Source organism: Molothrus ater, chromosome 3 (genome assembly GCF_012460135.2).
Source record: "Molothrus ater isolate BHLD 08-10-18 breed brown headed cowbird chromosome 3, BPBGC_Mater_1.1, whole genome shotgun sequence".
In the NCBI taxonomy this organism is placed as follows: domain Eukaryota; kingdom Metazoa; phylum Chordata; class Aves; order Passeriformes; family Icteridae; genus Molothrus; species Molothrus ater.
In genome coordinates this window covers 58,259,659-58,271,652 of record NC_050480.2, presented here as the reverse complement: position 1 = coordinate 58,271,652, position 11,994 = coordinate 58,259,659, and the positions used below count along the sequence as shown (strand labels likewise).

The 11,994-nt window shown below is 42.9% G+C and overlaps 1 protein-coding gene across 1 annotated transcript; it reads right to left on the bottom strand.

Moving 5' to 3' along the window:
* Positions 1-645: 645 nt before the first annotated feature.
* On the bottom strand, positions 646-11,742 carry LOC118685642 (pantetheinase-like). Its single transcript, XM_036381276.2, has 8 exons — positions 11,566-11,742; positions 9,605-9,846; positions 9,370-9,500; positions 7,424-7,616; positions 5,693-5,984; positions 4,169-4,542; positions 1,466-1,636; positions 646-1,117 (listed from the first exon to the last, which is right to left on the bottom strand). Exons 2-8 carry the CDS (start codon positions 9,815-9,817, stop codon positions 998-1,000), a joined length of 1,494 nt encoding a protein of 497 aa, XP_036237169.1. The 5' UTR covers positions 9,818-9,846; positions 11,566-11,742; the 3' UTR covers positions 646-997.
* Positions 11,743-11,994: the final 252 nt, after the last annotated feature.

Genomic DNA, 11,994 nt, shown 5'->3' with positions numbered 1-11,994 from the left:
ACACCAATGTATTTTGCCTCCTACAAGTCTATATTTTTTCAATGATCTTGATCAGATGAAGTATAAACAATGTTTGTGCTTCAAAGGAAACCTGCAGAACAAACAACAGAATTGGGCACCCATAGAAATTTTAGCTGGCAGACACAAAGCAATCCAGTCCACTTGCCTAAAGCACATTCTGCAGGGCCCACATCCTCACACGTGCCAGCCTGTCCCACCGGCTCCAGCTGTTCCCTCCCCTTACCCAACACCTGCTGGTGCAGTCCCGGCTTCCCTTGCACCTGTAGGAGCAACCATTCCATGGGAACACAGACATGCTCCTGAGAAATTGCTTCTTTTGAGCCTTTGTGACACAAACAGTTGACAATTCTGTGCTAGGGAGATTTTCCACATCCTAAAAATGTGGCCAGAAAGATTAAAGTAGAGTCCTTCAACTGTGAATTAGGCCATGGTATGATAACACACTGCAGTGTGCTGAGCTGAATAACTGTTTTTTTGAAGAAACATATTTTTGAGACTATTTTTCCTTTACAAAGGAAGTTAAAATTTTCAGAGGTTCTGTTTTCTCTTGTTTACAAAAGTGGCTGTTCAGAAATGTGGTGGGAAGAGTGTTGTGGAAATGGCTTTGAATAGTCCAACAAAAAATTCAAATAATTAAAAACTCTCCTTTATTGGGGCACAACCCACTGAATCCTACACCAGTAAAGTCAGAAGAATTTATTTTCTGTTGTTCCCAGTGTTTCTATTGTTTCCAGGCCAAGCCTATGCCAACCAAAGCCACCATATAAAAATTCATACATAACAGTCCAGCAGAGTATTGATTTTTGCTGCCAAATCGAGTCAATAAATCAAAGTGCAGTAACTATGCCATTAGATAAGGCAACTAGAAAAATAGAATGCCATCTTAATTATGAATATTACTATTAATTACCATTATTTGTGTTTAATTAGTGTTACAGAAATGAGCAGATGAAAGCTTGAAGGATCTGCAGTGAAATCATGCTGAAGCTTGATCTGTGGATGGAGGGTCCTTTTCATACCACCTCCCAAAGAGTGTTACACTCAAAACTGGCTTCGATGTAGTATTCCGATTTATCAGACGTCCATCAGCCAGCACCTGGTTATGAAAAGCAAAATAAGCAGGAGCATCATCAAAGCAGTACTATTGTATGGCAAACACAAAATCATATATTCAGTAATGTTGATCTAGTCAAAAGAGCAGGAAGGCTGAGAAAAATTACATTTCTGTCTCGAGGGAGATCTGGTTCTAGAGGATTTGGGGGAACAGGGCAAAAGAGAATTGGCAAGGTGGACTTACTGTTTGAATACAACCAGGAAAATCAGGCAGAAATAAAGCTGCCTTATACTCAAGGCAGAGGACAGAGGACTCTGGTAACAACTAAGTTGCTCTTGTAGTGGCTTTTTGACCACTGATGTCTGACAAATCACAAGAGTGTCCCATTACCTCAAACTCCCCAGGGGCCAGCTGCACCCCGCTGTACAGCACTTCTGGGAAGATGTAGCTGGTGCCAAACGTGCCACTGAGGGAGAACATCTCAAACTTGGTCTGAGCCGTCTCCACGGGCTGCCCACATGTGCTCAGGTTTGTGCTGGGACACTTGAGCAGAGTGCAGATCTGTGGGGAGGAGGAAACAACAATGTATTTAGCAAGATGGTAACACTGGTGCCTTGTGTCATCAAAGCTAATGTGCGTCAGAGCAGGTCATAGTCACAGGATCTTCTTCATAATTCTTGGGTGACTCCTTTTCAGTTGTAGCTTATTTTTTACCCCTTGATCTGACTGGGTGTATTCCAGACCTTAGTCTTATAATTTTATAAATAAACTGTCTTAGTCTTATAATTTTATAAATAAATTGGTTTTGACATAAGTGCAAGCAAAGCACCTTTTTTCATCTCTGAAGCCCGATTCTGTCCCTTTCACTAATTCTTTCAATCGCCAATTGTCTTATTTGAAGGTTTCTTTCCCACATGTCTTAGTAAGATGAGTTTGTGAATGGAAATTTTAGGCAAACAAAACAAAGTCTTCCACATAGGTACATTGTACAAGTGCACATCCAGATCCTTTTACTGCTAATTATACGTGTTGCTAAAGGTACTTAGATGGCCTGGTAGTCCATGGGAAATCTGAATTTGATGTTCCCTTTCCAGATCCTAGTTAATATAGGCCAAGGAGATGAAGTTAGCATCTTTTGTTACAGTTTTCTGTTAATAGTTGCAGCAGATAAAGTAGGAATCACAGTGTTTCCCTTTTGTCATGAGAGTTTATTATCCAGCTGATAAAGGTTTATAGTCTTCATGAGGAAATATGAAACAGGGCTAGCACTCCTCTGATTCAGGAATGATTTGAAGGATGTTGTCTGGTTTTGCTGATAGGTGATAGGAGTTTTTCTACATGTCTGGTATTGGGGGATAGAAGCACATTTGCAAAAAAATCAGACGTATTATTCATCAGCAAATATGGTTTTGTGTTGAAATGCAAATAAGAGAAATAAGGAATATGTTCTGAGGAAATGAAAAAAATATTGAGGGGAAAAAGGAAGAGTAGAAATTCCTGTATTCTCTAGAACTTTCATTTCTGGCAGAGAGTATCTGGCAACTTTCACAACCACTGAAATAAGTTTTACAACCAAGCTCACCAAGAACTGAATTTATTCAAGTTACCTTCCTGGTATTAGATGAGCTGTTTGCTGGATAACACCTCCCCTCATATCCCAGAGTCTGTACCAGCTGGTACAAAATAGTGATGCTGACAGACAGAAGTAACTAAAAAAAAGTATAATCTGCTGGCACAATAACTTAATTATGAAGGCAAAGGATGTTTTCAAATAGGGCTTTAAGCAAATTCAACCAGGATGCAGCTCACTGTCTTTCCAAATATTTGATTAAAAGAGAGGAAGAGAGGATATTTCCACTAAAAGTCATAAGCCATTTAAGTAGGCTTCATTGCTATGATTTGGATAATAACAAAAAAATTAACATCTCTGTGACCCTAACTTATCAGAGCATCTCATAAAGATAGCTATGATCAACTGATTTTTAACAGCATCTCTTTGATGAAAATACAGTGAGACCACATCTGGAGTACTGTGCCCAGGCTCCTCTTTCTTTCCAGCACAAGAAAGAAAAGGAGCTACTGCAGAGTGTCCAGCTGAGGCCACAAAGATGATTAGGAATGCGGAGCTTCTCTCTTATGAGGAGAGACTATGAGAGCTGGGTCTGTTAAGTCTAGAGAAGACTGAGAGGTGTCTCATAAATACATATAAATATCTCAAAGGTGTGTGCCAAGAAGATGGTGCCAGGCTCTTTTCACTGGTGCCCAGCAACAGGACGAGGAGCAATGGCCATAAAAACACAAGAAGTTTCACCTCAACATGAGGAAGAACAACTTTTTTATATTTAGGGTGGCAGAGCATCAGGACAGGCTGCCCAGGAAGTGTGGGGAAACAGAATGTAAGAGAATAGTGCAGAAGGCAATCTCACCCCTGAGGAGTTGGAGCTGTACTAATCACCAAAGATTAGAAACAGGCCTGCCCTTAATAGGCTACAGCTGTGTCCAATAAGTAGAAGAGTGCTACAAAAGAATGGGTTAGCCCCTTAAGAAGGGAGTTGGAGTTAGTTGGTTGTGCTGTGAAGAGATGCCTGTGAGAAATCACCAAGAAGGTATAGAACTTTTGCGATAAGATGACAACAAGGGAGGTCCTGGATACTCCCTTTCTGGAGACACTCAAAAGCCACCCAGATGTGTTTCTGTGTAATCTGCTCTAGGTGACTTTGCCTTAGCAGAGGGGTTTGGACTATGTGATCTTCAGATGTCCCTTTCAATCCTAACTATTCTGTAATTCAGAGGAGATTCAGAACACTGACTGCAGAAATTCACAGAAGAGAACCTAAATTTAGCCAGTATTGCACACCCACAAAATAGTGAGTGCACTCTGGGCATTTAGAGGAGGTTTAGAGACCTCTCTACTGCATTTGTTGGATTTGAAGGTAAATAGGCTTGGAAGATTTAGCAACTTCTTTCCACTACTAACAAAAGGTGCTGTAGGACTCCAGAATAGAAGAGTCATTCTCTTCTCTTTTTCCACCATAGAGCTGAAGGTTTCTCCCTGTAAATAAGCTTCCTAAATAATCCCCTCCAAAGAATTACCTGCAGATAGTACTGTCCTTCAAAAACATGAAGGCCATCAAAAGCACCCAGCACATAAACTTCATTGTCTCTTTTCTCTGCCATCTTGTAGCTCAAGTGACAGCAGAGGTCTTTTTGGCAGACAGTGAAATTCCCCCCAGGCTTAGTGAGCTCTGTGAAAGTAAAGGGATCTTCAAAGATGATTCCTGTGAATTCATGACCATTCTGTGAGAATCTTTCAACACTCAAAGCATATGAGTTCCAGCTGACAGCAGGCAGGGAGGCAGGAGAAAGACGAGGGTGTGCATCTAGTTCAGCAATGAGGAGGTGACCATCTTCAGTTTTCATGTTGTAGGAGTATGTTCTGGCTCCAGTTGGTGCATAAATTCCACTCCCTGAGGAGAGCACAACAGTCAGCCCAAGAAAAATTTAAAAAATCCTGTTGTCCTTCTAGTTGTCTCTACTGATATCTTATCCACAATTCTACACAGATTACAGTAATTTTAGTCTCACCAAAGGTGACAGTTAGCAACTCGGTACACAGAGCTCAGCTTTGGCGAAGAATACCATTTATTCCCTTAGATAAGGTCTGCTTAGTGTAGCCAGAGGATGTTTGGGTTTTTATGTTATGTTAGGATTATATTTATGGCCTACTCAGTTCTCTTTTCTCCTGTGTGCAGTAGAGTTGATAATTCCTTTTTTCTTGGCTGATTGGTGTGAAAGGACCAGCTACTGACTGAGACAATCCAAAACACAACAACACAGGCAAGTATCACAGGCCTGTCCACGAACAGAAGGAGACAGCAACTTTCCAGCCCCCTTTACACTGGCTGAGAACTCCTCCCCTCATGAGTGATTCACATCTGACCAGCACCAAGCAACAGAGGGAAATCAAAGGTCTGTCATACCCATCACTGCAGAAGCCTGTCAGGCATTTCAAATGAACAGTCCCAAAACAATACTGTGGTTGCACAGGTCAGTGAAGATACTGGTCTAATTGAAATACACTATTCCATAAGCTTAGCTGTAAAAACAATCAATGCTACATTCTAAAATGAAGATGTGGACATCTTAGCAGTGTTACTACAACAGGCCTGAACATGTGTTTTTAATGGTTTTCTGTAACAGTGTTACATACAACTATAAAAATAAATATCTCATTTGGCACAATAAATGTAGCCTCATATATGGTTTATGAGTATATTTACAGTTTGGCATTCAACCATAGACTTATAAGTGGAGATGAAAAGAGCCTTAAAAACCACAAAAATTTCTGTTCAGGCATAAGGGCAGTGACCTACTACTTATTTAGAGCCATTAAAAGAAAAGATAATCCTAAGAAGCTAGGGAAAATAAAACACTACAAGTTTTGTTGTGTCTTTATGAAACCAATAGGAACAGGATTCATGAGCTTTAAAATCTGGTGACTAGACTCTTCACCTTCCAGAGAAATAAAATATATTCCTCTGCAAAATCACTTTGTAGAAGGGGGAATAAGAGATTCATGGTTATCAAGATCCTTGCACAGAGTGAAAATTAAGTTACCTGTCATTTCCATGCTGGTGTTGTGAGTATTGGCAGCTAAGATATTGACACCCATGCCCATAGCCCAGGCAGAGTGAAACTCAATTGCAGTCAGAAAGGGCAGGACATTCATCCAAGCTGTTGGGAAGAGCACAGTGTCCACTTGCATCTTCCTCACCAGGACCACAGCAGGCTCATAGAAAAGGATGTCAAAGCAAGTGAAAATGCCAAACTTCCCAAAAGGAGTCTCAAAGGTGACAGCTTCTGGCTCTTTTGGATAATTAAACTGATTTTCTCCTAGAAAGAGATTATACTGTAGGGGAAGGAAAATAGAGAAACCAGTTAGAGGCACACTAACCATGTGTCTTGGATTCATTCCCTAAAGCTGCTCAGAATGACTAGAGAAAATTTTTGACCTGTGTTGGAAGCCCTCACAGGTAGGAAATCAGGCTCAAATTATATGATCATCATACCCAAAATACGGAACACATATTGCATATTGCCCTGGCATCTAGCTAGGAAAGCAGCCAGCTGCCTTCAGGTCTGTTGGTGTCATCTGCATAACAATAATCTCTCCACTCTCCCCACCTAGTTTATATTTCTGGCAACCCAAATGCAACCAGAAGAGAAATAGTAATGTAAGAGAAGTATGGGGGATCTGGTGCCAAGAGACAAAATTGGTGACTTTGGTGTGGAGATGCCCAAAAGCACTGAAGTACAGAGCACCAGCATGAAGAACAGGACAGTATTTGGGACGCTGCAGAGTAAAAAACAAAGGCTGTGCTGATGGGGGAAAGGCAGATGATCTCAGCCAACAGAAAAACTGAAGTTTTTGACATCCTCAGCTTTCCAACATTTTCCTTCTTCCTTCACATACATATTTATTAAGAGCCTTTTATAAATGTCCAGGTGGTCTGAATGTAAATATGGATACCAAGCTAGAAAAGAAGTTCAAGTTTACTTAACTTGTAATTCAGCACCTGGGCCATAGCAGGCTGGGGAACAGACTTGCTTTATCAGTGTTTCATTCACCCAGTTTGCTCACAAATAGATACCTTGGCATCTTTTCTCTAAACAACCAGATGAAATACTGGGCCCAAAGTGCATTAAATAAACTGACTTCACTCTACCCACACTGGCAGGATATCTGGCACATAATTCGTAAACAACTTTGATGGAACTTGCAGGTAGGCACATAATACTGAAAGTGGAATTTCCATTTGGTGCAAATGACCCAATATCCTTATCTCTTTTTACATCCATCTGGCATTTTCACTTGCTTTGCTATGTCCAAACAATTCCCATTGGGCAAAAACTGTGCCAAAACAGAATCAGAAATAAAGGTCCTGCCTCTCTGAAGTCAGACTGCTCATCTATGATGAAATGGATGTGAACATTGAAATCCTGGAACATGAAGTGGTAGTCTGGTGAAAAGCTGGCACTGAAAACTGAAGCTGCTCAAGCAGCAGAATTTACAGTAGTAGCGAGCTAATGAACTGAGGAAGTCAACCAAAACCATATGCCACTAAATTGCACCAGAACAATCATTTTTCATTCCAGTCTGTTTTGAGAAACATGACAGCAAATGCAAATTTGGCATCAACACTTCATAGCAAGAGAGATATTCTTTTAAATTATAAAGAAAAACAAAACCCTGACAGTGGACAATGACTGGTATCTAATTCTCTTCCCAAATCTAGATATTTTGGAAGTAGGGGAAAATTAATTTTTGTCTTTCTAAGACCACTTTACCTTATGGTAGCGAGCCACCAGTTTGCCCTGTGTGTCAAAGACGACATCCGTGTTGTACTGGTACCGACCGTCCCTGGGGCAGCTGGGATCACTGGAGTTACACAGCTTCTTGTCCCCGATATTTGCAACCACATAGATGGAGTTATTTCTGGCCATGCAGCTGAGTCGTTCCTGCACTGGTGCTGGACCAAATCTAATGTATTTTAGGGAGGGAGAAAAACAAAATTAACAAAACCTGTGCTGTCAGTAGTGTCCATTTCCACAGTACCTGGGGTCACACCAGCAGCATCTCCAACCCTGCAGCCATGGCAGGGTAGGCAGATACACAGAGTTGCTGCAGTGCTTCCTCAGATTGCTTCCTGCACCTTGGGGTAGGCCCTGGAGACCTCCCATTGGCCTCTGCAGAGACATGCCAGCCAGTCTCCTTCAGCATCTGGAACATGCTCTGCAGTAAACAAATAATTCTCGGGCTGGGAAAGGGCAGGAGAGCAATCTTTGGGCGGAGGAAGACACTAGCTTGGTGTCACACAGGCAAATATTTTAGCATCAGGCATCCTGACACCTGAGGGCTGCAGCTCTGGGCCCTTAGCATGCTAAGCAAGGTTGAGCTGTGGGATAATGCAGATGATATGGTCAAGGCAATTCAGCATTCATTTCCTCCCATAGACAGGCGCACACAAACCTGTAACCATGGCCTGAAGAGCAGTGGGCTATTAGTTTCGAGACATGACAGTGTCCATGTGCCAGAAGCTGGCAGCACCTCTGAAGCGTCCATACCAGGCCATAAAGAGAGCAGCCATTCATTCCCCTTTGCAGTGTGGCAATGCCTACAGCTTTGCAAGGTGTGTGTGGGCCACACAAGGAGGACCTCCATGCAAGATACACACACAGCACCAGGAATAAGGCATGCCAGACACTGATGGCAAGTGTTATATTCCCAAAAGCTGCTAGGGAAACCCCTGATTTGGAACAGTGAGGAGGCACTAAGATCACCTCTGCTAAACCTGTGTGATGCCGTAGAATAAAGACCTGCTTAGACACACTGCCACCCCACACTCCACCTTCAATGAAAGACTGTATACTTTAGCTACTTATATCTCAGCAAAAAGTTGCACATCCCTGCAACTGTGACTCTTCTTCTTGGAAGCACTGAATTATTATATTCCCACTGATACAATAGCCTGCTCTCATCAAGGAAGTGCAGAAAGCCATGATGAAAAGGGCAGACCACGGCTGTAATTCCATAGCTGAACACATATTACATGCTGTAGGAGTCTAAAGTCCAGTCCTCAGATGTAGCTTAGTTTGTCACTGCTGAAACATGCTGCCTGAATGACAGATCATGTTCTACAGCACAGAGACTCTAGCAATTCAGACTTTATCTTACCTTAACTGTGGAAAACCAAGATTAAAAATTCCTGGGATTTTATCATTTAGAAGTTTGGACTTTAATTACTGACTTCATCATCTCTTATTATCTGCTCAGAGACTACTTCCTGGCTGTCCACAAAAATGATTTGTGTGCTTTTGTTTCAACATGCCATTTGTAAAAGACAAACAAACCAAAAAATCAAAGAAATACTACTGTTAATAATTTACAGTCAGTTCTATTCAAAATAGTGTGGAAAAACTGAAAGCAGAAAAAGAAGCAGGATATATTCTGGCATCAAAAAAAGAGATTTCCTCAACTTTTAGTAACCTAAATTCTGTATGTTTTGAATTTCTCTTTAAAGTGTCTAATTAAAAAAAAACAAACCAAATGTTTCCCTCATCAATTAGTCATGGACATGGTATATATTTAACCATTTAAATACCTTCATACTAAATTTTAATTAAAACTTAGGTTAGAGTTGTTAGCAGTTCTTAGTAATTTAGTGTCTGCTGCTCAAGACTCCATGAGAAAGATAACAGGTTGAAATCACCTAAACCACTGCAGAAGGAATCACCTTGAGGGGTCAGTGCAGGGAATCCAATTCACCGCTGGATCAGGGATATCCTCCAGGTAGGGGTAGATGGATTCTCTTGTGAATTGCCAGCCATAGATGCCATCTTCAGGAGTCACAATGATGTGGGCACCCTGTCACAACAGGCTCCGTTTAAAGGGCACCCACCAACAGACAACCAGGAGGGTCAGCAGGACCAGGAAACACTGATGGACAGCCCTCACGGCAGCCCTCGTACCTGCTGGGCAGCTTCCTTGATGGCCCCTTCCAAGACATCCATGTTTTTGTTCATCAGGGCCAAAGCATCGCTGGCAGGGACGGGCTCCTGGGTGGGATGTGGCAGGATGACGGCGTGCTCATAGACGGCTGCCATGAAGGTGTCGGAGGCAAGGGCCTGAAGGGCTGCGAGTGCAAACACCACAGCAGGCAGGAGAGCCTGGGAAGGGAGCATGGCTGCAGCCTCCCAGCTCCTAGAGTGCTCTGGAAAAACAGTGCAAAATCAACATGCACAGAAAAGAGAAGGGGGACAAAGTTTACTTTGCAAGAGGGAGGAACGAACTGCAGGTCTGTTAAAGCATTACCTTGCAACCAAGTGTGAGATATAAGAAAGTATTGCAGTACACGGTAAGGATGACACAACTAAACAAATTAAAAATGCTGGGCAATGCCAAGACTAATGGGGCCAGTAAAAAATAGGTCATTAAAATCATATCTAGAAAGCACAGGCCAATTTTTGTTGTTATACTCTTCTCTATCACTGATTACAGCAAGACTTTTTCTGTGTGGGCTCAGCTGCTACGCAGGTGGATATTGCCACCAGTGGAGCTAGTCTTCTGTGAATTTTGAGTGGCAAAACGCAGGGTAATAAAAATTTTTTCATTCTAGTATCTTGGTATTCCTCAATTCTTATGCTATGTCTCAGTACATGCAGCTTGCTTCTGAGTTTCTCTAGACCACAGAAATTGCATTAGCATCTCGCTGTATTTAGACGTCATGCTGCCAATAGGCCAGCAACAGAACTGTCCCTTGAGTTTATGCCAGTGTCTCTCCCAGTCACTTCTGTTTAGCTGAACATCACTTTCCAACAGCATTCCACCAGAAAATATTAATCTGGATAGAATAATATTTCATCTGAAATAAGGCATGTAAGTAACTCATTGCCTGTCTCTCGCTAGCCTGAAGCAAAAGAGCAGGCTAGTTCACCAGGTGCAGTAGCATGCCTGCTCCTCTGCACATCTTTCTGCTCCCTTGAACCTGCTGTGCATTGAGAGGCCTTCACTTTTAATCTTCAACTCACTTCAAATCCATTTGTTCCTATGACGTTTTCCATTTTTTGACGTTCCAGTATTTGCAGTATTCTCATTTGAAAAAGGCTGTCTGAGCAGTGGGAATCAGAACAGGCTGTCTGCTTTCAGCTACGGCAGACTGTCACTGTAGAGCTGGTTCAGAAAATACAGACAGGCTGATGAATGCAGATACCACAGAGTCCTCTCACACAGTAGTGCTGACTGAGGGCTTCAATCATTAGGAACTTTGATATTTATCTGGTGATTTTCATCCCGAAGTACTTCTCTTTACACATTCCTAGATCCAGCATGCTCATTCAGGAGCCTGAAATACAAGCCTTTTAAAGGCTGCAGGAGAGATCTCGGTGATACTTGAACTAATGTAGCTTGGAAGCCTTCCTCCCTCTCTGCCTCACTTTTTTACCAAACGAAATATAGGCTGAGTCACATTAAGCACAATCAGACATCAGTGTGAAAGAGGAAGTAGCAAATGCTCCCTTGTTTAGCAATAGTGAGGACATCAGCCAGAAGGTGACTGCCCTGCCAGGGCTGAGCAGAAATATTTACAAGTGCAGTGCCAGGGGAATGCCCCGCAGAATTCCAGTCCCACTGCCGGCACAAGGTGCAGTGGATTCTCCCTGTTTGCCTCGGTACCAGCAGGCGCCGCTCCCTATTTCCTGCGGGGCTGGGAGCTCGCCCAGGAGCAAGGAACTGGCACCAGGTAAACAAACAAATCCACCGACTAAACTGAAGAAAACTGCAGCGATCCGGGCTCTCCGCGGCTGTGAACAATGGAAGGGGAAACTTATCTAGAGGTCCGCCTACTTTCCACACCTCTCTCCTCCCAATGCACCCTTCCCGCCCCTGTACGGCACCGTCCCCACCGCTGCCACCGCCTGATGGTGGGGGCTACCTGAGGATTTACTTTGCGAAGCAGGATGCAATGTGGTGCTAAATCAGCTTAGCTGTAGAGGGAGTCTGTCGTCAGACTGTGCGCCGGCTTCTTTTCTTGAGCTTAGCGAGAGGAGAGCGTGAGGAAGACTACTGAGCATTCCAAGGGTTAACCCTGCCTGGAGGAGGCTGTGTGAAAGGGCACTCGGCAGCCACGCAATCCCTGCCGAGCCCTGAGCACATGTGAGCAGGAGTCAGGAGGTCAGGAGGCGCTCACTTCTGCCAACAGCGCGTAGTTTTGTTACTTGTGCCCTAACAGGACAGCTTCCCGTAGGGGAGAAATTTAAACATACAGTGCTTTTCCTCCCCAAACAGTAGAATGTTTTCCATTACTTCCACTACATGAATTGTAGAGGGATCCAGTTTGATACTTTCACAGACTATAATCTTA

Coding starts and splice junctions, on each gene's coding strand:
- LOC118685642 (XM_036381276.2), bottom strand. CDS start 9,817: ATGCTCCCTTCCCAGGCTCTCCTGCCTGCTGTGGTGTTTGCACTCGCA. Junction 9,501..9,604: donor TCAAGGAAGCTGCCCAGCAG/GTACGAGGGCTG, acceptor CTGTTGTGACAG/GGTGCCCACATCATTGTGAC. Junction 1,637..4,168: donor AAGGACAGTACTATCTGCAG/GTAATTCTTTGG, acceptor TCCTCCCCACAG/ATCTGCACTCTGCTCAAGTG.